Source organism: Salvelinus alpinus, chromosome 23, assembly GCF_045679555.1.
Source record: "Salvelinus alpinus chromosome 23, SLU_Salpinus.1, whole genome shotgun sequence".
In the NCBI taxonomy this organism is placed as follows: domain Eukaryota; kingdom Metazoa; phylum Chordata; class Actinopteri; order Salmoniformes; family Salmonidae; genus Salvelinus; species Salvelinus alpinus.
In genome coordinates, this window is record NC_092108.1 from 38121671 (window position 1) to 38148878 (window position 27208).

The following is a 27208-nucleotide window of genomic DNA, read 5'->3' on the forward strand; positions in this document are numbered from 1 at the left end:
GTCCTTGATTAGATGAGAAGAATGAAAAAAAGCAGTGGAACTGGCTTCAAGGTCCAGATTTGAATTTGAGAGATCTATTCTAAATGAAACAATAAATCTATTCTAAATGAAACAATAAATTATTGCAAATATCACTCGCCAATGTCACTTAGTAGGACAACTTGTATACGTTTGCTTTTAACATTTAATGACACATACACATTGGCATATGGTACCAAATGCACGAAAGCCTTAACTAGTAATACAATAAAAGAAAAATCTGTGGCCAGTACGGGTATCGAACCCGCGACCTTCGCGTTATTAGCACGACGCTCTAACCAACTGAGCTAACCGGCCATATATGTAGTGGGACAACAGTTATGGATTAGAACCTTCTCAGCAGACATAGTTGAGTGCTATGGCTAATTTTACCGTTTTACGCAATGGGCATCGGTCAATATTACAAAACAGTACCATTTGTATCATGCAATCTGCTCAACATAGCAAGAACCGGATCAAGGTGGGCCCAAATAGCAGGTGGATCATGTCTTTGTGATGGTGAAATGGAGCAAAAAGCAATTGGTGGTTGGTCTGCAGCAGTGTAGAGCACTCCAATGTGGAGAGTGGCTTGCTGGTGAGATCATCCAAAATGCACAGACTGGATCTCTTGACTGTATTTGCATGAATAGTTTTCGCTGAAGTCAATGTGCAGCAAGCATTCATTGTTCTTCAGACTCTCCCTAAGCTCCTTATAGGCCCTGTATTGCCACTTGATATTAAAGATGTTGCCTAAACTTGGCGAGCCTATCTTGAAACTGACTGACCAGTTCGGTTCCTGTTATTGTGACCTCCCTCTTCACGGTTATCATGGAGCACTTCTCTTCATCTTTTTGGATCTTCTCCAAGGTGTCAGAGGAACTTCTACATTCCCAGGAGGTTTCAGAGTTGGATGAGTGGTGAGGAAGCAATCCTTACATTCACCATAAGCACATACAATTGAAGTCGGAAGTTTACATACACCTTAGCCAAATACATTTAAACTCAGTTTTTCACAATTTCTGACATTTAATCCTAGTAAAAATTCCCTGTTTTAGGTCAGTTAGGATCACCACTTTATTTTAAGAATGTGAAATGTCAGAATAATAGTGGAGAGAGTGATTTATTTCAGCTTTTATTTCTTTCATCACATTCCCAGTGGTTCAGAAGTTTACATACACTCAATTTGTATTTGGTAGCATTGCCTTTAAATTATTTAACTTGGGTCAAATGTTTGTGTAGCCTTCCACAAGATTCCCACAATAAGTTGGGTGAATTTTGGCCCATTCCTCCTGACAGAGCTGGTGTAACTGAGTCAGGTCTGTAGGCCTCCTTGCTCGCACACACTTTTTCAGTTCTGCCCACACATTTTCTATAGGATTGAGGTCAGGGCTTTGTGATGGCCACTCCAATACCTTGACTTTGTTGTTCTTAAGCCATTTTGCCACAACTTTGGAAGTATGCTTGGGGTCATTGTCCATTTGGAAGACCCATTTGCGACCAAGCTTTAACTTCCTGACTGATGTCTTGAGATGCTTCAATATATCCACATAATTTTTCGTCCTTATGATGCCATCTATTTTGTGAAGTGCACCAGTCCCTCCTGCAGCAAAGCACTCCCACAACATGATGCTGCCACCCCGTGCTTCACGGTTGGGATGGTGTTCTTCGGCTTGCAAGCCTCCCCCTTTTCCCTCCAAACATAACGATGGTCATTATGGCCAAACAGTTCTATTTTTGTTTCATCAGACCGGAGGACATTTCTCCAAAAAGTACAATCTTTGTCCCCATGTGCAGTTTCAAACCGTAGTCTGGCTTTTTTATGGCGGTTTTGGAGCAGTGGCTTCTTCCTTGCTGAGCGGCCTTTCAGGTTATGTCGATATAGGACTTGTTTTACTGTGGATATAGATACTTTTGTACCTGTTTCCTCCAGCATCTTCACAAGGTCCTTTGCTGTTGTTCTGGGATTGATTTGCACTTTTCGCACCAAAGTACGTTAATCTCTAGGAGACAGAACTCATCTCCTTCCTGAGGGGTATGACGGCTGTGTGGTCCCATGGTGTTTATACTTGATGTTTATTGTTTGTACAGATGAACGTGGTACCTTCAGGCATTTGGAAATTGCTTCCAAGGATGAACCAGACTTGTGGAGGTCTACAATTTTTTTTCTGAGGTATTGGCTGATTTATTTTGATTTCCCCATGATGTCAAGGAAAGAGGCACTGAGTTTGAAGGTAGGCCTTGAAATACATCCACAGGTACACCTCCAATTGATTTAAATTATGTAAATTAGCCTATCAGAAGCTTCTAAAGCCATGACATCATTTTTTGGAATTTTCCAAGCTGTTTAAAGACACAGTCAACTTAATGTATGTAAACTTCTGGCCCACTGGAATTGTGATACAGTGAATTATAAGTGAAATAATCTGTCTGTAAACAATTGTTGGGAAAATGACTTGTGTCATGCACAAAGTATATGTCCTAACCGACTTGCCAAAACTATAGTTTGCTAACAAGAAATTTGTGTAGTGGTTGAAAAACGAGTTTTAATGACTCCAACCTAAGTGTATGTAAACTTCCGACTTTGACTGTAGCTTCAATTTCGGGTCACACATACTTGGGTCGACCATGTCCTCAAGGTTTTTGGTCGACAAAAGCCCAAGGCTGTGAAGAGAATTTACCATGAACTGTAAATTCTCATGGTTTTTACACTGACAAGTTCACAATCAGTGTCATTGGGCGTAACAACCCAAAATGGCCTGAGGCGGCAGAAGGAGGTATAGGACAACTGACCTAGTTCCTCAGACAGGACCTTCCTGTGCAGATTTTTCATTGTGTCAGCCAGAAGCCTCTTCTGCATTTTGTTCTTTAGTCATGTGATGGTTTGTTTGCTGACGGTCGTTATACAACTTATGTCATCACGGAGAAAGAAATCCTTCACTTTCCTTTTGATTTCTGTTTCTGTTCTGCTTCCCTTCCTCGTCAAAAATAGCAAAGGTCCCCTTCCATCTTCGCTCTCTTATTTGAAAAGCCCAACACCGTCTGGGCATGCTTCTGAAGTTTATACTTATTCAGTATATTCACAGAGGTCACTTTCACAATGATTTGCTTGTTCTTCTGTTTCCTTGCATATCTGTATTTTGTTTTGATATCTTTAATGAGAGATGTGTGAAAGAGAAGAGCCCTCTTAATAGATGATGTCACATTCTGATGTCTCAGCAATGCTTTGACTGTTGAACGAGGCGCTACAGATGCCTGTTCTCCCCTAACCCTTGCATACCTCTTCCTGTATTTTTCCTTTTTTTTCTCCTCTCCTTTGCCACTTCTGATATTAAATGCTCTCTCTCTTTTTGGAGTCTTCTGTGTGTTTTTTTTCTAATGCGTTCCCCTTGCTGGCGTTGCCTAAAACACATTAAATGAATGGTTAGGGTTCTATGGGTAGAGTCAGCGATAAAGTTAAGGATAAGGGTTAGTAGATCGGGATTAGGGTTATGGGTTATGGTTAGGGATTACGGTTAGAGTTAGTAGAAAGTTTAGCAATTTATAATCTTAAATGCCTTATTTTAAGCATATTCTAACATTGAAGGCCCAGGCTGATTTTCAGGAGTTGCGGGGGTGTTTGGCACTGCAGCAACGCACTAGCCTTGGCCCTGGCTCTGAGTATCCTTTTTGAATCTCTCCATTTCTTCCTGTCTGCACGCTGCACTCTGTCACTGAGTTCAACTATTGCCTTCTTCTTCCCTGTCTCTTTATCTTTCCTCCATTTCTCCCTCTCTTTCTCTAGATACTCTCTCCTTCTTTCTGGGTCAGCATTACGTCGTTCTCTGTATTGCCGCTGTCTTTCAGCTGCACTAAAAGGAGGTGCCATTCCTTCAGAAAGACCTGATTCAATTGATATTTATTTATTCTTAAAATACTACACATGCTATACATACTGTAATTATGTAATACAATTTATGAACAAAAAACACTTTTTGCAATACATTACTGCAAGACATCCACGTGTCCACCCTGTTGAGTGCATGTCCACCCTGTTACATGTACATGGATAACAGGGTGGACATTTTTAGCTAAAATGAGCAACTATGCTCCAAGTCATCATGATGAAGCTAGGATAATGGCTGCCACTTGAAAAGGAATTTGCATTGTTTGAGAAATGTATTTTGAAATTATGGAATTCAATTAACATCTTTTGTATTTTTGCTTAACAGGGTGGACATGTTATGCTTTCCCACATCACTTCACCAACATATAATGATGAAAATGTAATAGTATGAAATCTAGATAATCCGCAGGTTCACCACAGTTGTTTTCCCGCCAAGGAAGTGACATAATTTCCTGTTTGTAATATCATTGTAGAAAATATATATTTTCTTAAAGTGGCAGTAACCACAATGTAACAGAGTGAACAACAACTTTGAGGATGTACAGAAAATAGTTAATATATTTACAAAAAGTGCAGAATTTAACATAAAAAGACTAAAACTAAGATAACATTTAATGAAAATTTCGTTGAAGTTGATTGAGCAGCATTTGGGACATTGAAAAATTGTCTCATTCCACTGAAATAAAATAGCATAAAATTTACTTTGAAGTCTATGTCATTATGCTTCTACTTTCATGAAGGACAAAAAAACACCTTTAGTTATCTTGACCCTCATACGAGCCTAATGAATTTGTGTACCTATTGCACAGTTTATATACATGGCTGCGGATTAAATTCAGCAACCTCTCTCATTGCCAACCCTTCAATCTGTTAGCGCCGAGTGATTTTGGGGGGGGTTATTAAACAACTAATTGACAAACGGCGGTTCAATTACTTGGAATTCAATTCAACTCGGGTTTTTTTGTGAGCCTGACGCGTCATTTCTCTAAAGAGAAATCAAATAATTCACGAGAGAAATCTAGTCAAGACCTATGTGGGACACTGGGCTGAAGGGAGTTGTAGTTTTCATTACGCAAATATTCAATATAGTCCTTCGCAGAAACGTGGTAATTAACTATAATGACCATATTGCATTGCGCCATTTTTTTCGGGATCAGCGAGGAGGAGGCTAAACGAGAGCCAAAATCTGTCCAAAATATACCCAATGCGTTTTCGTTGGGTTTAATTTGGACCTAAATTTGTAGCCTGCCTTCCCACTTTAGCGACAACTACTCCCATTGTTAGGGCATAGATATGAGAATCTCGTCAACAGGTCTCTGGACGGATACACTTTTACACTATTGGGGAGAAATAGGGGTTAATACAAATAAATAAATATAAACAATCAACTTTTACGCCTGCTACATTTGGTTAGATACACACACAGCGCATAGATTGCATAAGAGAGGAATGTACACAACACAATGAGTTGTGAAAGTATACCTTATCTACTTTGAAGAACTAGTAAATGATTTCGTCAGACAGCTCTGCAGCATACTTAGGCAGGCTAGCTAAATAGCATGACTGAAGACAGTACAGTATGGGGAGCACAATGTTAGATGACCTGGCTGGCTGACTGCTACTGCCTGAGCTGAGATGATTAATTTAATGAAGGAAAAATAATAAAGTCATAAATTATATACACAACTTAAATATTTTATTATTTCATAGTCATTTCCAATTTTTCTATGGCTGTCTACCCAATGTGGACCGGACAGAGACAATGGAACGTTTTGGCAATTGAATGGTCACTATTTTTGGCTTTGGAATTTATTTCATAATGCATTTCATATTAAAAAAAAGATCAAAACCGAAATCAAAAACCGTGATTATTTTTTTTAGAATTGAACCGAAACCGAACAGACCTCAAAAAGCAATAGTCGCTAAACACTACAATCTGTAGTGAGTGGGAAACTGCAGTTGCTCCAAGCAAATTATAACAGTATATTGCTGTAGCAAACAGTCGATTTCACTTCTCGTTTGTAGTCTGCCACCATTCTCTGTTTAGTGATAGCAAACTGTGACAATCTAGACATACCAATAGAATATGTATTGTGTTAGAACACAGTCACATACGTGAAAGGCCATCCTGTGGTTTCAGACCTCGTGGCGCAACGGTAGCGCGTCTGACTCCAGATCAGAAGGTTGCGTGTTCAAATCACGTCGGGGTCAAATCTTTTAAAAGTCTGTTGTAATTGAAAAACTAGAATTGTTGCCACATAGCTCCAAACTATAGAATCAGTGAGTATGTCGTGAACTAAAGTTAAAACTGTTTTAATATTTAATCTAACATTCAAAATGTAAGCCCCAGACAAACGTAAGCAAACAACATGCCATTGCCAGGACAATATTTAAATATTTAACAACCTCATATTTGTCTCTGCTTGCACCTGTGTAATGGGTACTCTGTTTACAAAGGATCTATAACAATATGAATAGACACATTTCGGCCGTATTCAATCTGAAATATTGTTAAATATTTTGGATAAAATTATAACACTTTGGGTGTGTTAGTAAATTCAATCTGGAGTACCAGAGAGCGCTCTGGGCGTTTGTAAATTCAGAGCGTTTTGCTCTCAGAGTGTTCAGAGCGCACGCTAGACGCGCTGGTCGAGGAGTGGTATGGGGGGTGATTCATGCCAGAATTAAGCCTCGTGAAGCTACTGATACCTCTCACCAAGTCACCCAACGTCTTCCTAGCGCCATAAAATAACGCCATTAATTAACATTGACTGTCAATAGAGACAACTGCCGACGCATTCATGTCACGTGACATGTCATGTAGACGTAGTGTTCAAGTGGTGTTCACGTCACGTAACGTGTAACTGACACGTCACATGCCCGGGCAAGGCAGTTAACCCACTGTTCCCTGGGCAACGAATACGTGGATTTCGATTAAGGCAGCCCCTGCTGATTCAGAGGGGTTGGGTTAAATGCGGAAAACACATTTCAGTTGAATGCATTCAGTTGTACAACTGACTAGGTATCCCCCTTTCCTTTTCTTTGTTGGGGGTAGTCTAGGTCTCTAGTGGCGCATTCAAAACAACTCGGAAGTCTGCAATTTCTGATCTTCCGACTTCAGTGCGTTCAAGACAACTGGGAACTCTGAAAAAAACGAACTCAGACTAGGATTTTTGTTTTGAACAGTCATCCAACTCGGAATTTCCTGCATCTTTCTCTGACCTGAAAATCACTGATGTCATGATTTGACCTCGATTTCCACCCACTTCCCAATTTACTGGATTAACAGACAATCACTTTTATTTTCGTACAAATATTAACACTAACACATTTTATCGTGACATCACATATTTACATATATTACCTAAAGTAAACTGAGCCTTTGTTAATAGAAAATAAAACAAAATGGATATAAAACGTTTAAAAAAATACAGAAAGTTTGGACACCCTGTTAATCCCTTCTCGTTCATGTAAACCATTAACGTTAGCAACCTAGCCTAACTCAATTAACTTACTTACAATGGGGAAAATACCAAGCAGTTTTTCACTCAGTTAAAACTGCCTTCAAAAATTACCAAACTCATGGACTGTGTAATTAACCATGTTACCTCAATATTTTTAGTCATATTGCATTTTTGCACATTACATACCTGAATGAATAGGGTAAAACGATGAGACGGAGAAACGTTCGTTTTCAGAACTAGTCATTCTCCATAAGGAAGAAGAAATGTTAAAGATCTCACTAACTTACTTCATTGACGTCACAGCTCCCCTAGCAGCAGTAATTATATACATACATTAAATGCAAATACCTGGGAGGCAAAATAAACGAAATAAAACATAAAAAATATGACCATGCATATGTGTGTCACATACACATGGCATATGCTTGAGTACCACCTTGACATCTCTGATCTGCTTGCCTCGATAAATTAATACTAGAACATTGGTAGCCAGGATTAGCTATTTCAAATATGTGCAGAATACAACAAGTGTAGACCTTACCGTGAAACGCATACTTACAAGCCTTTAACCAACAGTGCAGTTACAGAAATTTAAGAAAATATTTACCAAATAAACTAAAGTAAAACATTTAATAAAAAATAATAAAAAAGTAACACAATAACGAGGCTATATACAGGGGGTACCGGTACTGAGTCAGTGAGCAGGGGTACAGGTTAGTTGAGGTAATTTGTACATGTAAGTAGGGGTGAAGTGACTATGCATAGATAATAAACAGTGAGTAGCAGCAGTGTACAAAACAAATGGAGGGGGGGTCAATGTAGCAGCAAGAGCGTATCTCGTCTCCTAACAATTGCATAACGGTGCAAGTTATACACGTCATCTTCTTGTTTGCATGTTTTTTTATTGAACATTTATTTAACTAGAAAAGTCAATTAAGAACAAATTCTTATTTACAATGACAACCTACCCTGGCCAAACCCTAACCCGGACGACGCTGGGCCAATTGTGCGCTGTCCTATGGGACTCCCAATCACGGCCGGTTGTGATACAGCCTGGAAACAAACCAGGGTCTGTAGTGATGCCTCTCGCACTGAGATGCAGTGCCTTAGACCGCTGCACAGCTTAGGAGTCCCAAGCATGGCTTTTTTGTTGGTTCTGTCAATGTTGAGTGAGCACACATGCCTCAGCACACATAGGTTACTTTGCCTGCATGCAAATGTGTGCTAAAAGTGGGGATGCTTCAAAGTATTTCTGAAAAACTCACCACCACCAATGAATTTTATTTTTCACAGATATCCACGGAACCGACTGCAATATAGGCCTACACTCAGATAAAAAGGTGCTATCTACAAACTAACAGGATTCGTCCGCTGTCCCCATAGGATAACCCTTTTTAGTTCCAGGTAGAACCTCTTCTGTGTCTAGGTAGAACCCTTTTGGGCTACATTCCACAGAGGGTTCTACCTGGAACCAAAAAGTTATCTCCTGATAGCCAAACAACCCTGTTGGAAAGCCTTTCTCACAGAGTGTACTCAACAAGTTTAGACTGTTAAGTTTACACCATTTGATTCTGTACTCAAACATCTGCCTGGTATTCATGATAACATGCAACATAGCACCACAACCTTTGAAGGTTTTCGTCAAGCTCTGTGGTTATTTGTGGAGGGAGAACAGTGAGGGTGGTGGGTTGAGCACCTGCAGTGAATCTGATTGGTTGCTCTGGCTCACATCTTGACTAAAAGAAAGAGATTTAGAAATTAGTTTGACATTGCCATAGTTCAACAGCTGAAAAGCCGTCATTAACATACTCCCAGAGATGGCAATATATTCAGTATTCACTGAATGAAGTAGCCTACCCATCCCCATTTACAATTGTATTCATCCATGAAATAAATGATACTATAGCACATTCAATTACATTATTATTGTAGACTACTCCTGTATCTACCTTTTACAATAACGTAATCATTGAATGAAATAGCGTACCCATCCACATTTACAATTTAATTGATCAATTAGATAAATAATACTAGCAAGCACATACAGGTACATTGTTGTAGAATAGGCTACTACTGTATCCACACTATATTAGGATACCGTCGTGATATTGTCAGGCATGATTTTAGGTCTTCGATCGAAGTTGCATGTTGTACCTCGTTTCCCTTCAGTGAAAAGTAGTTATTTCATTTACAATTGAATTAATCCATTAAATAAATAATACTAGCACATCAAATTACATTATTATACACTAGCCTACTCTGCTATCGACACTGTAAATAATATTGCCTACGTGCTTTTGACAATACGTTATCAACAAAAAAGTATTGTTTTCAAATAAACCAAATTTCCCTTAACACTGTAGACCTAAATATTTTCTAACGATATCACAACTTAAATATAGCCTACTTACTCCTAAATTGGATCAAGGACATCTTGATAATTATTTTCATTGTCTCGAATAAGGAACCTATCTGGGGCAGACACTCGAAAATCGCTTCTGCCGCTTGAAAAAAACAAATGAATGTCTGTGTCGCCACCGAGCTCTCAAATACCGTGCCAGTCTCTCACTCTATGAATGGTCACTGCAATCAGGATTCCTTGGGACATCCTTACCCTAAACCCTAAACTAACACTAAACTTAACCAATTTACATTTATACTTGATAGAGGTGTGGACAGCCCAAGGATTCCGAATAGCACGGACCCTCTGGAAAAGTCTATGAAATGCTCTATTCAACCGAAGGGACATCCCAAGGATCCCGAATAGCTATGAACTATGAACTCCTCTGAAAGTCATGGACACAACTCTTATTGGTTGTCTGATGTTGAACTGGTAACAACACAGTCTATGATTGGCTAACAACATTTAGATCTGTATACAGCGGGATAAGATATTATACCATGAGGTGTTGAGGGAAAGACAGATTATCTATAGATTGGATATAATATTTTCTAGGCCATTAGGGATAACAGGAAATACACAAGCCGTAGGCTACATCGGAATGTCTGCTTTCAGGGAACATTTTTAAGTTTCTAACATTTATGGTTGCGATTTAATTAATATAAATATAAACTATGCACATTTTAACTTTCATTAACACGCGATGCAGTTGTTAGTTCGTAAGTCGTTGGTATCATGTCATTTCAGGTGGTATGGTTGCCTAGGCTTATATATGTCCCTTATCACCCCCCATAGAGTAGGGTTGATCCGAGCGTTCTGCCATTACAACTGCAGTGAAGCACCTAAGCTAACTGGCTAACGTTGGCTAGCTTGCTAACTACTTCCAGACACAAATGAGAGAACATCTCACTCTGACCATTTTACTCGCCCTAGCAGAGCTGGTTAGGCTGTTTTCATGTCATCTAGAGCGTTGGTGACTGTAACTGTGCTGCTGGCAACAATTTAATTACGCTTTTTTGCCGACGTTTACTGACACCGGCCAATTTCAACGGGTGTTGTGCGTTCGTACAATCATATAAATTATCTTGCGCTCTGGCACACTCAGACGAGAGCGCTCTGAAATCGGAGTAGAAACCAGAATATATTTACGAACGTATCCTTTGAAAAAGGAGGGCTCGTCCGGGATTTGAACCCGGGACCTCTCGCACCCTAAGCGAGAATCATACCCCTAGACCAACGAGCCAAGATACACGTTCCTGGATTTATGTAGTTTTCTTCATGCCACAACAATGGCGTACTGACTTCCATACTTTTGATTATCTAGGCCTGGTTTCCCGATAGCGATTAAAACAAATAAAATGTTTTTAGTCACATGCGCCGAATACAACAGGTATACCTTACAGTGAAATGTTTACTTAGGCGCCCCTAACCAAAAATGCAGTTAAATAAGAATAAGAAATAAAAGTAACAAGTAATTAAAGTGCAGCAGTAAAATAACAATAGTGAGACTATATACAGGGGAGTACAGCGACCGAGTCATCGTGCGGGGGGAACCGGTTAGTTGAGGTAATATGTACATGTAGGTAGAGTTATTAAAGTGATTATGCATAGATGATAACAACAGAGTAGCAGCGCGTTTCCCAAAGCACCATACAGAGAGAACGTTCGCTAAGTGTGTCTTTTATTTATTTATTTTTATTTAACCTTTATTTAACTAGGCAAGTCAGTTAAGAACAAATTCTTATTTACAATTTTTACCAAAAGGCAAAAGTCCTCCTTAATAAATTAAATAACAATATAGGACAAAACCCACATCATGAAAAGAGAGACAACACAACACGACAGAAAGAGAGACCTAAGACAGCAACATAGCATGGCAGCAACACAACATGACAACAACATGGTAGCATGGTAGCAAAACAACAACATGGTAGGAATACAGATAAAATTTAAAGAAAGACAGTGCCGCTCTTAGATCAGCGTTCTCCCTTTCAAATCTTACGGTAACATTTGAATTATTCCACAATACTGACAACGGACCAGCTCCTATGAGATATTATCACATATGGCTATAACTATTGAGGCGGCTTATTCTAATGTTTACCCTATAATAATACACTAAATAAAGACTTGACACATCATTGCGCACATGTAGGCTACACATCATGAAATATATTGAAGCAAAAATAACAGACAGTAACATACAAATAGCTACGCTAAATAAAACTAATTTGAATTAACAAGAAATGTATTTCAATATAATTTAAATATATAGGTATACTGTGGAAGTCGGAAGTTTACATACACCTTAGCCAAATACATTTAAACTCAGTTTTGCACAATTCCTGACATTTATCCCGAGTAAAAATTCCCTGGCTTAGGTCAGTTAGGATCACCACTTTATTTTAAGAATGTGAAATGTCAGAATAAGAGTAGAGAGAATGATTTACTTCCGGTTTTATTTATTTCATCACATTCCCAGTTGGTCAGAAGTTTACATACACTCAATTAGTATTTGGTAGCATTGCCTTTAAATTGTTTAACTTGAGTCAAACGTTTTGGGTAGCCTTCCACAAGCTTCCCACAAAAAGTTGGGTGAATTTTGGCCCATTCCTCCTGACAGAGCTGGTGAAACTGAGTCAGGTTTGTAGGCCTCCTTGCTCGCACACACTTTTTCAGTTCTGCCCACAAATTTTCTATGGGATTGAGGTCAGGGCTTTGTGATGGCCACTCCAATACCTTGACTTTTTTGTCCTTAAGCCATTTTGCTACAACATTTGGAAGTATGCTTGTGGTCATTGTCCATTTGGAAGACCCATTTGCGACCAAGCTTTAACCTCCTGACCGATGTCTTGAGATGTTGTTTCAATATATCCACATAATTTTCCGTCCTCATGATGCCATCTATTTTGTGAAGTGCACCAGTCCCTCCTGCAGCAAAGCACCCCCACAACATAACGCTGCCACCCCGTGCTTCATGGTTGGGATGGTGTTCTTCGGCTTGCAAGCCTCCCCCTTTTTCCTCCAAACATAACGATGGTCATTACGGCCAAACAGTTCTATTTTTATTTCATCAGACCAGAGGGCATTTCTCCAAAATGTTCCCATGTGCAGTTGCAATCCGTCGTCTGGCTTTTTTATGGCGGTTTTGGAGCAGTGGCTTCTTCCTTGCTGAGCGGCCTTTCAGGTTATGTCGATATAGGACTCCTTTTACTGTGGATATAGATACTTTTGTACCTGTTTCCTCCAGCATCTTCACAAGGTCCTTCGCTGTTGTTCTGGGATTGATTTGCACTTTTCGCACCAAAGTACGTTCATCTCTAGGAGACAGAACGTGTCTCCTTCCTGAGCGGTATGACGGCTGCGTGGTCCCATGGTGTTTATACTTGCGTACTATTGTTTGTACAGATGAACGTGGTACCTTCAGGCATTTGAAAATTGCTCCCAAGGATGAACCAGACTTGTGGAGGTCTACAATTTTTTTTCTGAGGTATTGGCTTAACTGTATGTAGCCTGCTGTATTCATCTATTCATACAGTCATCTTTTTTCCAGCAAGCTTTCATCTGATTTGGGTCCCTCTTCTCATTAAGCCATTACATTTGTCGCATAAAATGGCCCAGGTGTCTTCCTTCTTTTTGACAGTCATGTTGTCTGTCTTTTTATCCTCCAGTACGTTACTAAATTCATCCATCGTCAGCTCCGACAATAGTTTTTTTTCATAAGCAGAGAAATGTGAACTTCTTTGATGTGCCATGATCAGGTGGCAAGCGGACAAATAAAACATAGTTAAATAACTTTAAGTAATGACAATAATAAATAATATTGTATGCTAGCTAACTTGGTTTATAAACTAGCTAGATACAGTAGCTAATGTTAGCTAACAAATTAGTTTTCTGTCTAGTACTGGCAAATAACAGATTTTAATTCACATCAGCCAACCCATGAGAACCTTTCACGATGGAGTTGCAGTAGGTCTAATGTTACATTGTATATTATAACAGCAACTTTGTGGCCTCATTTGTCAAGTAGGCTAGATACTTAGTTTCAACTCACGAAATACCTCATATATTGGTGTAACATGTCACTAATCATAGTTTAAAACCGTTGATCCAGATTTAAAATGAAGTGGTGCAACACATCTCTGATTAATTATAAACCTAGATTTACAAAACCTAGATTAGCTCTAATTTACACCATGTTGGTGCAACCCACCCTTAACGATGCTCCTACGAACGTTCTAATGATGAACATAGCCTTAAAGGCCCTTTCTCAAAGTTTATTTGTCATGTGTGCCGAATAAAACAAGTGTAGTAAACCTTACAGTGAAATGCTTACTTACAGGCTCAAACCAATAGTGCGAAAAAAAGGTATGTATGTGTGTGTGTGTAGGTAAGTAAAGAAATAAAACAACAGTAAAAAGACATTTGAAAATAACAGTAGCAAGGCTATATACAGACACCGGTTAGTCAGGCTTATTGAGGTAGTATGTACATGTAGATATGGTTAAAGTGACTATGCATATATGATGAACAGAGAGTAGCAGCAGCGTAAAAAGAGGGGTTGGCGGGTGGTGGAACACAATGCAGATAGCCCGGTTAGCCAATGTGCGGGAGCACTGGTTGGTCGGGCCAATTCAGGTAGTATGTACATGAATGTATAGTTAGAAAGTGACTATGCATATATGATAAACAGAGAGTAGCAGCATAAAATATGGGTTGGGGGAGGGGCACACAATGCAAATAGTCCGGGTAACCATTTGGTTACCTGTTCAGGAGTCTTATGGCTTGGGGGTAAAAACTGTTGAGAAGCCTTTTTGTCCTAGACCTGGCACTCCGGTACCGCTTGCCATGTGGTAGTAGAGAGAACAGTCTATGATTGGGGCGGCTGGGGTCTTTGACAATTTTTTGGGCCTTACACATTACCCTCTGAAGTGCCTTGCGGTCGGAGGCCGAGCAATTGCCGTACCAGGCAGTGATGCAACCGGTCAGGATGCTCTCGATGTTGCAGCTGTAGAACCTTTTGAGGATGTCAGGACCCATGCCAAATCCTTTTCGTTTCCTGAGGGGGAATAGGCTTTGTCGTGCCCTCTTCACGACTGTCTTGGTGTGTTTGGACCATTCTAGTTTGTTATTGATGTGGACACCAAGGAACTTGAAGCTGTCAACCTGCTCCACTACAGCCCGTCGATGAGAATGGGGGCGTGCTCGGTGCATTGTGTGCCCCCCACCAAACCCTCTTTTTACGCTGCTGCTACTCTCTGTTATGCATAGTCACTTTAACTATACATTCATGTACATACTACCTCAATTGGGCCGATCAACCAGTGCTCCCGCACATTGGCTAACCGGGCTATCTGCATTGTGTCCCGCCACCCACCACCCACCAACCCCTCTTTTACGCTACTGCTACTCTCTGTTCATCATATATGCATAGTCACTTTAACCATATCTACATGTACATACTACCTCAATCAGCCTGACTAACCGGTGTCTGCATGTAGCCTCGCTACTTTTCTAGCCTCGCTACTGTATATAGCCTGTCTTTTTACTGTTGTTTTATTTCATTACTTACCTATTGTTCACCTAACACCATTTTTGCACTATTGGTTAGAGCCTGTAAGTAAGCATTTCACTGTAAGGTCTACACCCGGTCTACACATTCGATGCACGTGACAAATAAACTTTGATTTGATTTGACTATATTTGATAGCTAGGGCTAAAGTTTTACATAACATAAGGAAAATGTTGATACTATTTTTGTCATTTTTGCATTGTAGCCCACACCAATCATAAATATTTTACTTTTCATTTAAGTTTTGGTTCAGAAGATCATGATAGGGTATTTAATCTGTAAATGTCATGCATAATGTATTTGATAATGGTATGTACAGCTAACTGCCAAAATAAAGGAAACACCAACATAAAGTGTCTTAATAGCTTCAATGCACCTAAAAAGCTTAGTTTCGAAACTGCAGTAACTGCTGTTGAATGTGGTGTTTTGGATGCAGTACTTGCATAATAACTGCAGTTGAACTACAGTTATACTGCACTGCAACTGCAGTTACACAGCAAAGTTACCGCACAAAAAAACTGTGTTATTTTGGACAGTATTTGCAGCATACTGCAGTTGTACTGCACTCTAACTGCAGTAAGTAATACTGCTCTCTGACTAATCTTTTTTCATAGGGGCATAGATTCAACAAGTGCCTGGCATTCTATTGGAGCATTGTGACACCATTCTTCCACAAGAAATTCCATTATTTGGTGTTTTGTTGATGGTGGTGGAAAATGCTGGCTCATGCACCGCTCCACAATCTCCCATATGTTCAGTTGGGTTGCGATCTGGTGACTGAGATGGCCATGGCATATGGTTTACATAATTGTCATGCTCATCAAACCATTCAGTGACAACTTGTGCCCTGTGGATGGGGCCAGAACCATGGTGAAAGCACTTGCTTTCAATACACTTGGTATCCCCTCATTTATTCAACTGTTTCCATTATTTTGGTACTGGCAGTTACCTGCATGTATGTATGTATGTATGATGTTTACAATGATGCATGTAATCAAATCTGAAGGTGGTAGCTAATTCTTAATCTTCTACAACATTTCAACATTTGGTTAGAATAAGGCCAATAACGTGTTCTTCTGCCATACAAGTCTAACATTCCACTTACAGAAATCATACAGATGATTTCAGCGCGATTTGTACTTTTTAAAATATGCCAGTCTGCAAATATTATTGACATATGGAGGGCGTGTTCGTAAATTCAATCTGGAGTGCCAGAGAGCGCTCTGAGCGTTCGTAAATTCAGAGCGTCGCCAGATTGTCCATTTATAAATTCAGAGCCAGACTGGACCCTCTGGCCGAGGAGTAGGATTGATCCGAGCGTTCCACTGCGTCTACGGCACTGCATCTCAGTGCTAGAGGTGTCACTACAGACCCTGGTTCGATTCCAGGCTGTATCACAACCGGCCGTGATTGGGAGTATCATAGTGCGGGGCACAATTGGCCCAACGTCGTGCGGGTTAGGCCGTCATTGTAAATAAGAATTTGTTCATAACTGACTTGCCTAGTTAAGTAAAGGTTCAATACAAAATAAATAAAGAACGGTAACGTTACCCAAGCTAACATTGGCTAGCTACTTCCAGACACAAATACTCGCCCTAGCAGAGCTGGTTAGGCTGTTTTCATGTTATCCAGAGCGTTGGTGACTGCAACTGTGCTGCTGGCAACAATTTAATTACGCTTCTTTGCCGACACAACCATATTCAACTGGTGTTGAGCGTTTGTAAATTAATCAGTTATTCTGTGCTCTGACACACTCAGACGAGAGTGCTCTGAAATCGGAGTAGATAGCCAGAGTAAATTTACGAACGCGCCTGCATACGGGTCTTTATCGGGATATGTGTTGTCGTCACCCATTCTCAGCCATCTTGTTGAAACGGAGAGAGCCACACACCTCGAATATAAACCCTGTGCTGTCAGTAAAAGCAGAGGTAAGACAGCGAAAATTAATTGCACAGTTTTGCTATAAAATAAAGCTAAACTATCGAAACAAGCATTCACGATGTTAAAGAGCCCAGTTTTAGCGATTTGATTGCGTTTATGAGGGTTGTTATAGCAGCATGTTTGCTTGGCCTTGAGGCTTGGGACTAAAGTATGTGGGAGCACCGCATTGGATTGGAGCGAGGTGGGAGGTATTTCAGCGTTGTGGCGGAGGCCGCACGGAGGTTTGGGGGTTAAGGATTAACTTGTCAGTTCATTACTTCTGTGCGATTTTGTGACAGTATGCCTTTTTGATTGTTTTCCTTTCGAGAAACTTAGCATTTTTGTAGAAATGACTGAGCATCAATGATCGATTGTTGCTTAAAGCTTTGTAAAACTAAGTTCGCTAGCTGGTTAACAGTAGTTATGCTAAACAGTTAGCTACTATAGCTAGCAAACTAACCTCGCTAACCTTATCGATATAACGTTAGATAGCTGGTCCAATAGTTAGCTAACTGTCTTATAATGTTTGAACATGGTATCATTATTGGTGGTTAAATACAGTAGTTACAACGTCAATGATTCTGAAAACGGTTTGATTATCTACTGTACAGTAGCTGTCATGCTGTTACTTAGCTAGCTAGCATGTTACTACCTATTAAACTAGTTTAGATACGTTAGTTTGCCAACCAACTTGGCAGCACAGTTGCACATTGGCTAGCTAGTTACCGATAGTTGTTTTTTAAATGTTAACTGTCAGGTTAGTTTCACTATCTAACATTAGCTAATGAACAGCAGTATTGCTAGTTAGCATCTAGCTAAAGTTACGTATGGGGAACGTGCGTGAGTCAGTCGGATTAGCAAGCTAATTATGGTCAGCCAAATGGGAAGTTAGCTAGCTACTGTAGTTCATGTGTTTGAAATGAAATGACGGTGCGTTATGTCACTAGAAAAGTTTGTTGTTAGCCAGGTAGCTCATTTGCGAAAATTCCTTGTCTTATAACAACGTTATACAAAATTGATCAGACATAGACATGCATATAAAGTAATTTGAGTTTAATAGTTAGACTTCATCTAAGCCTAGTACATTGTGTCTGCATGAAACATTAAAAGTCCAATAGTCTTGGCTACTTGAAATGTGTAGGTTGAAACTTGAATATTTTCCTTACAATTGATTTTTTGGGCCGCAATTTGTTCCTATTCACAACCCGAGGTCACAGGCTACAGTACTGACAGTGACATACTGTTTTGAATGTAATAAATAATTTGTGACGGGTGTTTTGGTGTAGGATTCATTTTTTTTATTTTTTTTTACAGGAGTTGGCAGTTTTCTTTTTTTACTACAAATAATCAATCAAATTCGAATGTTGATTGGATGTAGCCCGCATGTGGCTTGCAACGGGTGAAAAGTCCATCCCATGCATGCTTCCTGTTTATCCTATAGGTAGACAGATTGCAGTTTGAACATACCTTTAGGTAGCTGACTAAACTCCACAGTGAAGGAAGTTTCTGATCAACTCCATCAACAACGGAGTGGCACAGAGACCAGGCTTTGTGGAATTCAGATCAGACTACATTGACTGAACCAAGGTCAATATTAAAAATAAATCTATTATGAAAGCTCACCTTGTACGTATGTTTACTGAAATCCATACCTTTTCTATAAATGTTAATCAAATACAACCACCACCTGTTTCCTTGTTGACTTAATTGGCGCATTTGTGCAGAGTTGCCATTTTAGAGCAACAGCAATGAGCAAACAGTCAGTGGTTGCATTTTATTAAAGGAATACTTTGGGATTTTGGCAATGAAGCCCTTTATCTACTTCCCCAGATTCAATGTTAGCAGATCCCCAATACCGCCAGTCATTGCACTAACGCTAGTTAGCAATTGCGCTAGGACTAGTTAGCAACTCCCTTCAAAATACACGCAGAGACATAAACATGGTATCCGTGAGTTCATCTGACTGGGGAAGATGATAAAGTGCCTCATTGCCAAAATCCCGAAGTATTCCTTTAATAAAATGCAACCACCACCCTCGTTTATTGGAAAAGTATGGATTGCCGCAAACATAGGCACGCAACTACAGAGGAAAAACATACTGTAGGTCCAAGGTTAGAGTTTCATAGTTAACATAATTTGAAGTGTTGACCTTGAGCAAATTGATGTAGTCGGAGCTGAATTCCACAATGCCTGGTCTCTGCTCCACTCCATTGGTGGAGTTAATCAGAAACTTCCTTCACTGTGGAGTTTATTCAGCTAACCTAGGGTCATTATCTAACTGGTCTGTAAACCTTAACTAGGTAGCCTGTATACAGCATACAATTACTTGTTTGTGATTATGGTAATTTGCATGCAAACATCCAAGTTTATTGTAGTATTTCCAGAATAAAGCCTCTCTGGGCAGGGAAAAGGAGACACTGTTGTCAATTATTGGTGTCTGAGGAACCTCTTTCCTAACTGGGCAACTTCCTAAAATGGCTTCAGTCGATTGAAATTGTACTCCTTGTGTAAGGGAGGGATGGGGCTATCCTCTGTAATGAGTTGAAATACCACAAACTCACTGTAAGATCCAATCGGACTACGTCTAAAACATGAATCGTTTAGGGAATTGATTGGCTGATGCAATATTTGTTACACCATCAAAACACTTTTTAACCATAATTTGGGTCTGTAATCTTTGACTAGAAATTGATATACGATTTTCAGTTGCATTGGCAGATTGATTACTGAATACATCTCCAAGAATATTTAACCTGAAGTGTGGTGTTTGTTGTAATAGGCTAATAATGTTGTCCCTTTCCTCCCCATAGAAGTTCTAGAAAGAATGGCAGAAACTCAGACACTCAACTTTGGACCAGAATGGTTAGTAAATATGAATACTTGTTGAGCTGAAATGTTGTATCAGGTTGATTTAACAGGGATCTGGGTTGTTAGGCTGGTTTTTCGTTTGACACCAGGTGCAGTGGAGCCTCACATTTTGAGGCCTGTCAGTTGTCCTCTAAACTTCACTTTTGTCTTTCTCCTTCTGTCCCTTTTCCTATTCCTCCCCTCCCCCACTCCCTTTTCCCCAGGCTCCGGGCCCTGTCTGGGGGTGGCCATGGGGGTGGTAGCAGCAGTAGCGTTGCCACCTCACCACCACTCTCTCCTGCATTGCCAAAGTATAAACTTGCGGACTACCGCTACGGGAGAGAAGAAATGCTAGCACTTTATGTCAAGGATAGGGAGGTGAGGCAAAGGAATTCTGATGTGTTCTAAAAGGATACAGAAATATATGATTGACATACAAATAAAGTTCTTACCCATGTTCTATAAAGTGTGACATTTAGATGTATCCTTCTGTGGAGTCATTCATTATTATTATTATTTTTAATCAAATATATAATGGCCATTTCCTGTAATTTGTGTATTAAAACCTGACATTGCAATGGCTCATAGACTTTCTTTTTTTGCCATCGCATCAGATCCCTGTAGACCTACATGATAAAGATTTTCTGCCCATTTTACAAGAGGAGCCCCTGCCACCGCTGGCACTTGTAGCTTTTACAGAGGAAGAGCAGGTTGGTGCTTTCACTGTTCATATAGGAGGCCATGCTAGAATGAATATGCAAAATTACAACTATGACTTTCCCAGTGTTCTTAGCCATTTTGTTGCTAACCTAGTAAGTATAATTGATGGCCATAGACATGTCTTTTTAAAGTCTTGTGTGTCTCCCTCTTTCTTCATCCCCCTCTTCCCTCTATCTCCCCCACAGAGAAATTTCTCCATGTCTGTAAACAGTGCAGCGGTGCTCAGGCTGATGGGAAGAGGAGGGGGTCCGGTGGGGCCAGGGGCACCGAGGGGTCGAAGTACTTCACGGGGAAGAGGTGAGGTGGAGTGTCTTGTTGTGTCAATGTGTGCATCCCAATAGTCTAATGTGACTTTGCTTGTCTCTTCTTCATCTGAAAACAGTCTCGGTGAAAGTGGTATGGAGGAGGCAAAGCATACAGTTGCTTTAAACTTGTTAAAATATTTCAGTCAGTGCTGATTTTAAGGAAAGGAGATGAGGAGAGGAACCCACTTTAGATTATATTGACTGAGACCCACCCTTAAGAATGTTAACTATCTTGTGCCAGCCTCACAGAAGGGAATTAACAGTATCACTCTGTTTCTACGCTTGATTATGCCTCTGTCAGTAGAAGCTATCGCAGCTGGTTGAATTCATCATCAACAGCTAGCGCCAACATTAAAGTGTAGTGTGTGTGTGTGTGTGTTTGAATCCTTCTCGAGTGTAGTGTGATTTGTGGATTCAAATAAAGTATTTAAAATGTGTGTCTGGCAGGACGGGGTAGAGGAGACGGAGGGTTTTACCAAAGAAGTTTTGATGACGTGGAGGGAGGCTTTGGCCGCGGAGGCAGGGAGATGCACCGCTCCCAAAGCTGGGAGGAGAGGTAATGGACTACCCTCACTAGAGACACAAGCGCAACTGGAATTTTATGCACATTAACCTTTGACTTCATTGGATGATTTATGCAAATGTTGAGTGGGCGCATCTTAAGTTGGGTTCCAGGCTAGTGGAATGAGAATGGTCTGGACCATGGCTTTCCAACCCTGTTCTAGGAGATCTACCATCATGTAGGTTTTCACTCAAACCCTATTCTAGCCTGATTCTAATAGTTAGCTGGTTGATGCACAATCAGGTCAGTTACAACAGGAAGGTATCTCTGAAGGAACAGGGTTTGAGAGCCCTGGTCTAAACCCATTTGTTTTATGAGATTTACGTATTGTCATGTTGCTTTATGTCTGTTTTTACCTGCATGCTCAGTCATCCTTTTTGTCTTTTTTCCTTTTCTTTTTTCAAAGTCACGCTGAGTCTATTTTCTCCCCATCTAGGGGAGACAGAAGGTTTGAAAAGCCAGGTCGAAAAGATTCAGGTTTGTGTCAATACTTTCTAATCAAGTAATCAATGCAGTATGAATGTAATGTACTTAAATGCCAGTTACAGCATTTACAGGTAATCATTTATTTTTCTTTGTCGCTCCTCTGTCTCCATTGACTTGGCAGAAGTTGCTCCTGCCCACTTTCCGATGAATCATAGTAAGTTTGCCCTCCACGCCCTTGCACTTATACACACCCTTTCTTGTCAAGGGGAACTAGATGTTGTTTCTCCAAAGAATATAAACTCAGCAAAAAAAGAAACGTCCTCTCACTGTCAACTGCGTTTATTTTCAGCAAACTTAACATGTGTAAATATTTGTGTGAACATAAGATTCAACAACTGAGACATAAACTGAACATGTTCCACAGACATGTGACTAACAGAAATGGAATAATGTGTCCCTGAACAAAGGGTGGTCAAAATCAAAAGTAACAGTCAATATCTAGTGTGGCTACCAGCTGCATTAAGTACTGCAGTGCATCTCCTCCTCATGGACTGCACCAGATTTGCCAGTTCTTGCTGTGAGATGTTACCCCTCTCTTCCACCAAGGCACCTGCAAATTCCCGGACATTTCTGGGGGGAATGGCCCTAGCCCTCACCCTCCGATCCAACAAGTCCCAGAGGTGCTCAATGCGATTGAGATCTGGGCTCCTAGCTGGCCATGGCAGAACACTGACATTCCTGTCTTGCAGGAAATCACGCACCGAACGAGCAGTATGGCTGGTGGCATTGTCATGCTGGAGGGTCATGTCAGGATGAGCATGCAGGAAGGGTACCTCATGAGGGAGGAGAAGGTCTTCCCTGTAACGCACAGCGTTGAGATTGCCTGCAATGACAACAAGCTCAGTCCGATGATGCTGTGACACACCGCCCCAGACCATGACGGACCCTCCACCTCCAAATTGATCCCGCTCCAGAGTACAGGCCTTGGTGTAACGCTCATTCCTTCGACGATAAATGCAACCATCACCCCATGTGAGACAAAACCGTGACTCGTCCTGTCTGGTCCAGCGACGGTGGGTTTGTGCCCGTAGGTGACGACGTTGCCGGTGATGTCTGGTGATGACCTGCCTTACAACAGTCTTACAAGCCCTCAGTCCAGCCTCTCTCAGCCTATTGCGGACAGTCTGAGCACTGATGGAGGGATTGTGTGTTCCTGGTGTAACTCGGGCAGTTGTTGTTGCCATCCTGTACCTGTCCCGCAGGTGTGATGTTCGGTTGTACTGATCCTGTGCAGGTGTTGTTACACATGGTCTGCCACTGCGAGGACGATCAGCTGTCCGTCCTGTCTCCCTGTAGCGCTGTCTTAGGCGCCTCACAGCACCGACATTGCAATTTATCGCCCTGGCCACATCTGCATGCCTCCTTGCAGCATGCCTACGGCATGTTTACGCAGATGAGCAGGGACCCTGGGCATCTTTCTTTTGGTGTTTTTCAGAGTCAGTAGATAGGCCTCTTTAGTGTCCTAAGTTTTCATAACTGTGACCTTAATTGCCTACCGTCTGTAAGCTGTTAGTGTCTTAACGACCGTTCCACAGGTGCATGTTCATTAATTGTTTATTGTTCCTTGAACAAGCATGGGAAACGGTGTTTAAACCCTTTACAATGAAGATCTGTGAAGTTATTTGGATTTTTACCAATTATCTTTGAAAGACAGGGTCCTGAAAAAGGGACGTTTCTATTTTTTTTTGTTTATATTTTCTATGCTAAAACTGAGGGTAAATGTGTACTTCACAAGGGCCTAACTGTAACGCTGTACTTTGCTTAATCAGGCAACGATACAGCGCTACAAATGTTTAGACAATCTCATCACTTATTTATTGTCATCAAAGACAGTATCAGGCTAAAAGATGATGTATTCCTACATATGTAATTTAGTAAAAAATAAATACATGTTGAACTTGATGTTCCCCTTGTTATGAATTAAATTCAAGTTATTCAATTGTTTTCCCTCTCCAGTCCGTGCTAACTACGAGGATGTTGGGACCGGCGTGGGATGCCTGCCTGTGAGGAAGCACGATTTTACACGCTCGGAGAGCGAGAACTGGCGCACGTCCCGTGACGAAGCAAATGGTGAGGACGGTGACGAGGGGGGCTGGCTCCTGGCGGGTGCCTCGCGACGCGACCGGTGGTGCCCCCCGAGTCCAGGTGTGCCCTGTAGTGATCCTACACTGCTGCCACCATATTGTCCCGTTGGCAGGCGGAGGTTTTAATTGCAGGCCTAACGCGCTACAGGTTGATTTTAAAAAGGCAGTCTTATTCTGAACTCTTAAATCACAACGGACACCTCAAATCCTACTACAGTCCTGTAAAATAGCTTGTCAATATGTCTCTTGTTTAGGACACCTAAGAGAATGGGTTTTCAACAGGGAGTACTGGAATCCATTCAGACACACAATAACACCCCCCCCCCAAAAAAGCATCACATTGATCTAAAGTAGTGGGCTTCAATATGAGAGAATGGCTGGGGTAAAGCTGAGTGACAGTGTCTCTAAACCGCTCCTCTCCTCAGACGTGCTGCGGTCGGCAGTGCGGCGAGAGGTGCACCCGGGGGAGCAGCCACGGCAGCGCCGGTTCCCGTTCGACGCCAGAGAGGACGAGCGCGGCTACAGGCGTCCCCGGTCAGGCAGTGGCAGCCTGGAGGAGGATGGGGGCAGCCTGCCAGAGTGGTGCCTGGAGGATGCTGAGGAGGAGACGGGCACCTTTGATTCCTCTGGAGCCTTCCTCTCGCTCAAGGTTCGAGTGAGTGTGAACTTCATATAGTCAAACAAACGTCACTTGTTAAAGGGATGCTTCGGGATTTTTGCAATGATGCCCTTTATCTACTTCCCCAGCATCAGAGGAACTTGTGGATACCATTTTGATTGTTTCTGTGTCTAGTATGAAGAAAGTTAGAGGTAGTTTCGTGAGCCAATGCTAACTAGCGTTAGCACAATGACTTTAATTATTGTAATTTTATTTGACCTTTTATTTAACTAGGCAAGTAAGTTAAGAACAAATTATTATTTTACTTATTTTTCGAACCAGGGTCTAGTGAAGCCTCTAGCACTGAGATGCAGTGCCTTAGACCGCTGCGCAACTCGGGAGCTGCTAGCAGATACCCATAGACTTTGTCATTGTGCTAACGCTAATTAGCAACTTCCTTCAAACCACACGCAGAGACATTAATAAATGGTATCCACGTGTTAATCTGACTCCTGGGAAGCTGTTAAAGAGCCTCATTGCCAAAATCCCATAGTATTCCTTTAATGGATGCTGGGACAAATAAAGGTTGAAGAAATTAAGTAGGACCTGCACACATGTTTGAGGTCTTGAGTAGATATGCAATGATTATTTGTTTTCCCCGATGGTCAATTTGTTTGCAGCTATTACAAAAAGTATGGCATCGGAACACTGTGGCACATGGAACACTGTGGCACATGGAACACTGTGGCACATGGAACACTGTGGCACATGGAGCACTGTGAATGCAAAGCTGCTATGCGAAGGACATATGGAGACTTTCATGACAATTCGTGTGTATACAGTATATATTTCTCCTCCACAGAAAGCTCCCAAGGAGCCCATCCTGGAGGAGGCAGAGCTGGACTTCAGACCCCTGGAGGAGTGTGACGAGGGCCTTGAGGAGGACGGACAGCCCCGGGAGACCAAAAACCCAGACGGAGAGGCAAGAAGAGACCCCGACAGAAAACAGGGTGAGTTTAAGAGGAGTAGAAACTATGTCTGGCATACTGTATATATTTTTTCTCCCAATAGTAGACTGTGGAGAGAGAACATCAATGAATGTATCTTGTCTTGGTTTTTTTCCCAGATGTGGGGAGAGGGGTAGTGGAGGCGCCGCCTGCTCCCTCGCCTCCAGAACCCCAGCCCTCCGCCCCTCTGCTGCCCCCCAGCCAGCCCGACAGAGCAGAGGAGCCTGAGAGGCCACTTGAGCGAACCCCAGGCCCGGAACACAGGCCAGAGGTCAACAAAGTCCCCCTGCACGTCCCCATGTCGATGCCCATGTCCAACACAATGCTGGAGTCCCTCCCCATCCCCCACACCGCAGCACACACTCTCACAGGTAGGCTTACACAAGAGCAGGGGAGGAGTACAGTCAAATCTGCCACATTTGTGCGCGCTAAAGGCTGATTGATGACACATTGTAAATGACAATGGCATTTCCTCCAGTCACCTTGTGCTTCAAATATACAGACTCAGGATTGCTTGTAGTTTGAGGTTGTCACCTGCACATAGTATCTAGAAGCTCCACCTCCATCTGTGACAGACTAACCCTACACCCTCTGTCCTGTCCAGTGTCTCCAGTGTCGGCCAAGTCGTCCACCATCCAGATGCAGCAGAAGCCCCCGGACGTGCCCGTGGCTATGCCCGTCCCGCTGCCCTTCAGCACCAGCCTCATGGCTCAGAACACGTCTATCATGACCCCCAACATTATGGCCCCCAGCACGGGCCTCATGGCTCCTATTGGAAGGCCCACGGTCATGCCGCCACACCACACCATGGTTGAAGATGAGAGACTGAAGCACTTTGAACAGGTAAGTAGACAACAGTAGGCAGGTTGTTATTGACCCAGGTTTATTTGACAAAAGCTGTGCAGCAAGTAAAATTATTGCGGCATTTGTAATGGACACGGCAGACGTAGGATTATTTTTCAGAAGAATCATTTCTTTTGTCTAAGTTTATTGCGACAAATGATGGAAATTGTGTTTTTCTAACAAATTGATTGGTGAATAATTTTGAAGGTAAGCGGGGCACGTGATGTTATCACGTAACTATAAAGCTCCACCACACATGTAATTATAAAAGCCTGTTGCTTGCAAAATCTATTTATTAAACTATAATAATGTTTAGACGACGATTATCATGACTTTCAAGAATGCCTGAATTGCTTTGAATTGCAATTTGAAGTTTGACCATCAAATTGTTTGAGATCTCTACTATGACTGCAAGTTACACTATGGCACAGACTCTGGCCATAATAAGTAGGCATATGGGAATTATTAGAATAAGGTATGGCAAATATTAGTAAATTC

General features: G+C 41.4%; 1 protein-coding gene and 3 non-coding genes across 10 annotated transcripts in view; 2 read left to right on the top strand and 2 right to left on the bottom strand.

Moving 5' to 3' along the window:
• Positions 1-262: 262 nt before the first annotated feature.
• Positions 263-336, bottom strand: trnai-aau (transfer RNA isoleucine (anticodon AAU)). Its single transcript has one exon. It is a non-coding gene; the product is annotated as a tRNA-Ile (tRNA).
• A 5704-nt stretch (positions 337-6040) lies between these two features.
• On the top strand, positions 6041-6112 carry trnaw-cca (transfer RNA tryptophan (anticodon CCA)). The gene has a single exon. It is a non-coding gene; the product is annotated as a tRNA-Trp (tRNA).
• Positions 6113-10937: 4825 nt separating this feature from the next.
• Positions 10938-11009, bottom strand: trnap-agg (transfer RNA proline (anticodon AGG)). The gene has a single exon. It is a non-coding gene; the product is annotated as a tRNA-Pro (tRNA).
• Positions 11010-17119: 6110 nt separating this feature from the next.
• The window catches only part of LOC139550911 (GRB10-interacting GYF protein 2-like), a 36294-nt gene continuing 26205 nt past the window's right edge, over positions 17120-27208 (top strand). The window contains exons 1-13 of one of the 7 annotated variants that reach the window (XM_071362173.1): positions 17120-17266; positions 20069-20120; positions 20330-20483; positions 20720-20815; positions 21011-21122; positions 21578-21686; positions 22129-22169; positions 22300-22332; positions 24135-24323; positions 24688-24911; positions 25723-25870; positions 25987-26238; positions 26472-26710. In XM_071362173.1, coding sequence (XP_071218274.1) covers positions 20083-20120; positions 20330-20483; positions 20720-20815; positions 21011-21122; positions 21578-21686; positions 22129-22169; positions 22300-22332; positions 24135-24323; positions 24688-24911; positions 25723-25870; positions 25987-26238; positions 26472-26710 — 1635 coding nt within the window. In that variant the 5' untranslated portion in view covers positions 17120-17266; positions 20069-20082. Of the gene's footprint in view, positions 17267-20068; positions 20121-20329; positions 20484-20719; positions 20816-21010; positions 21123-21577; positions 21687-22098; positions 22170-22299; positions 22333-24134; positions 24324-24687; positions 24918-25722; positions 25871-25986; positions 26239-26471; positions 26711-27208 lie in introns of all 7 variants that reach the window. The other 6 variants (XM_071362169.1, XM_071362170.1, XM_071362174.1 and 3 more) reach the window with 6 other exon arrangements.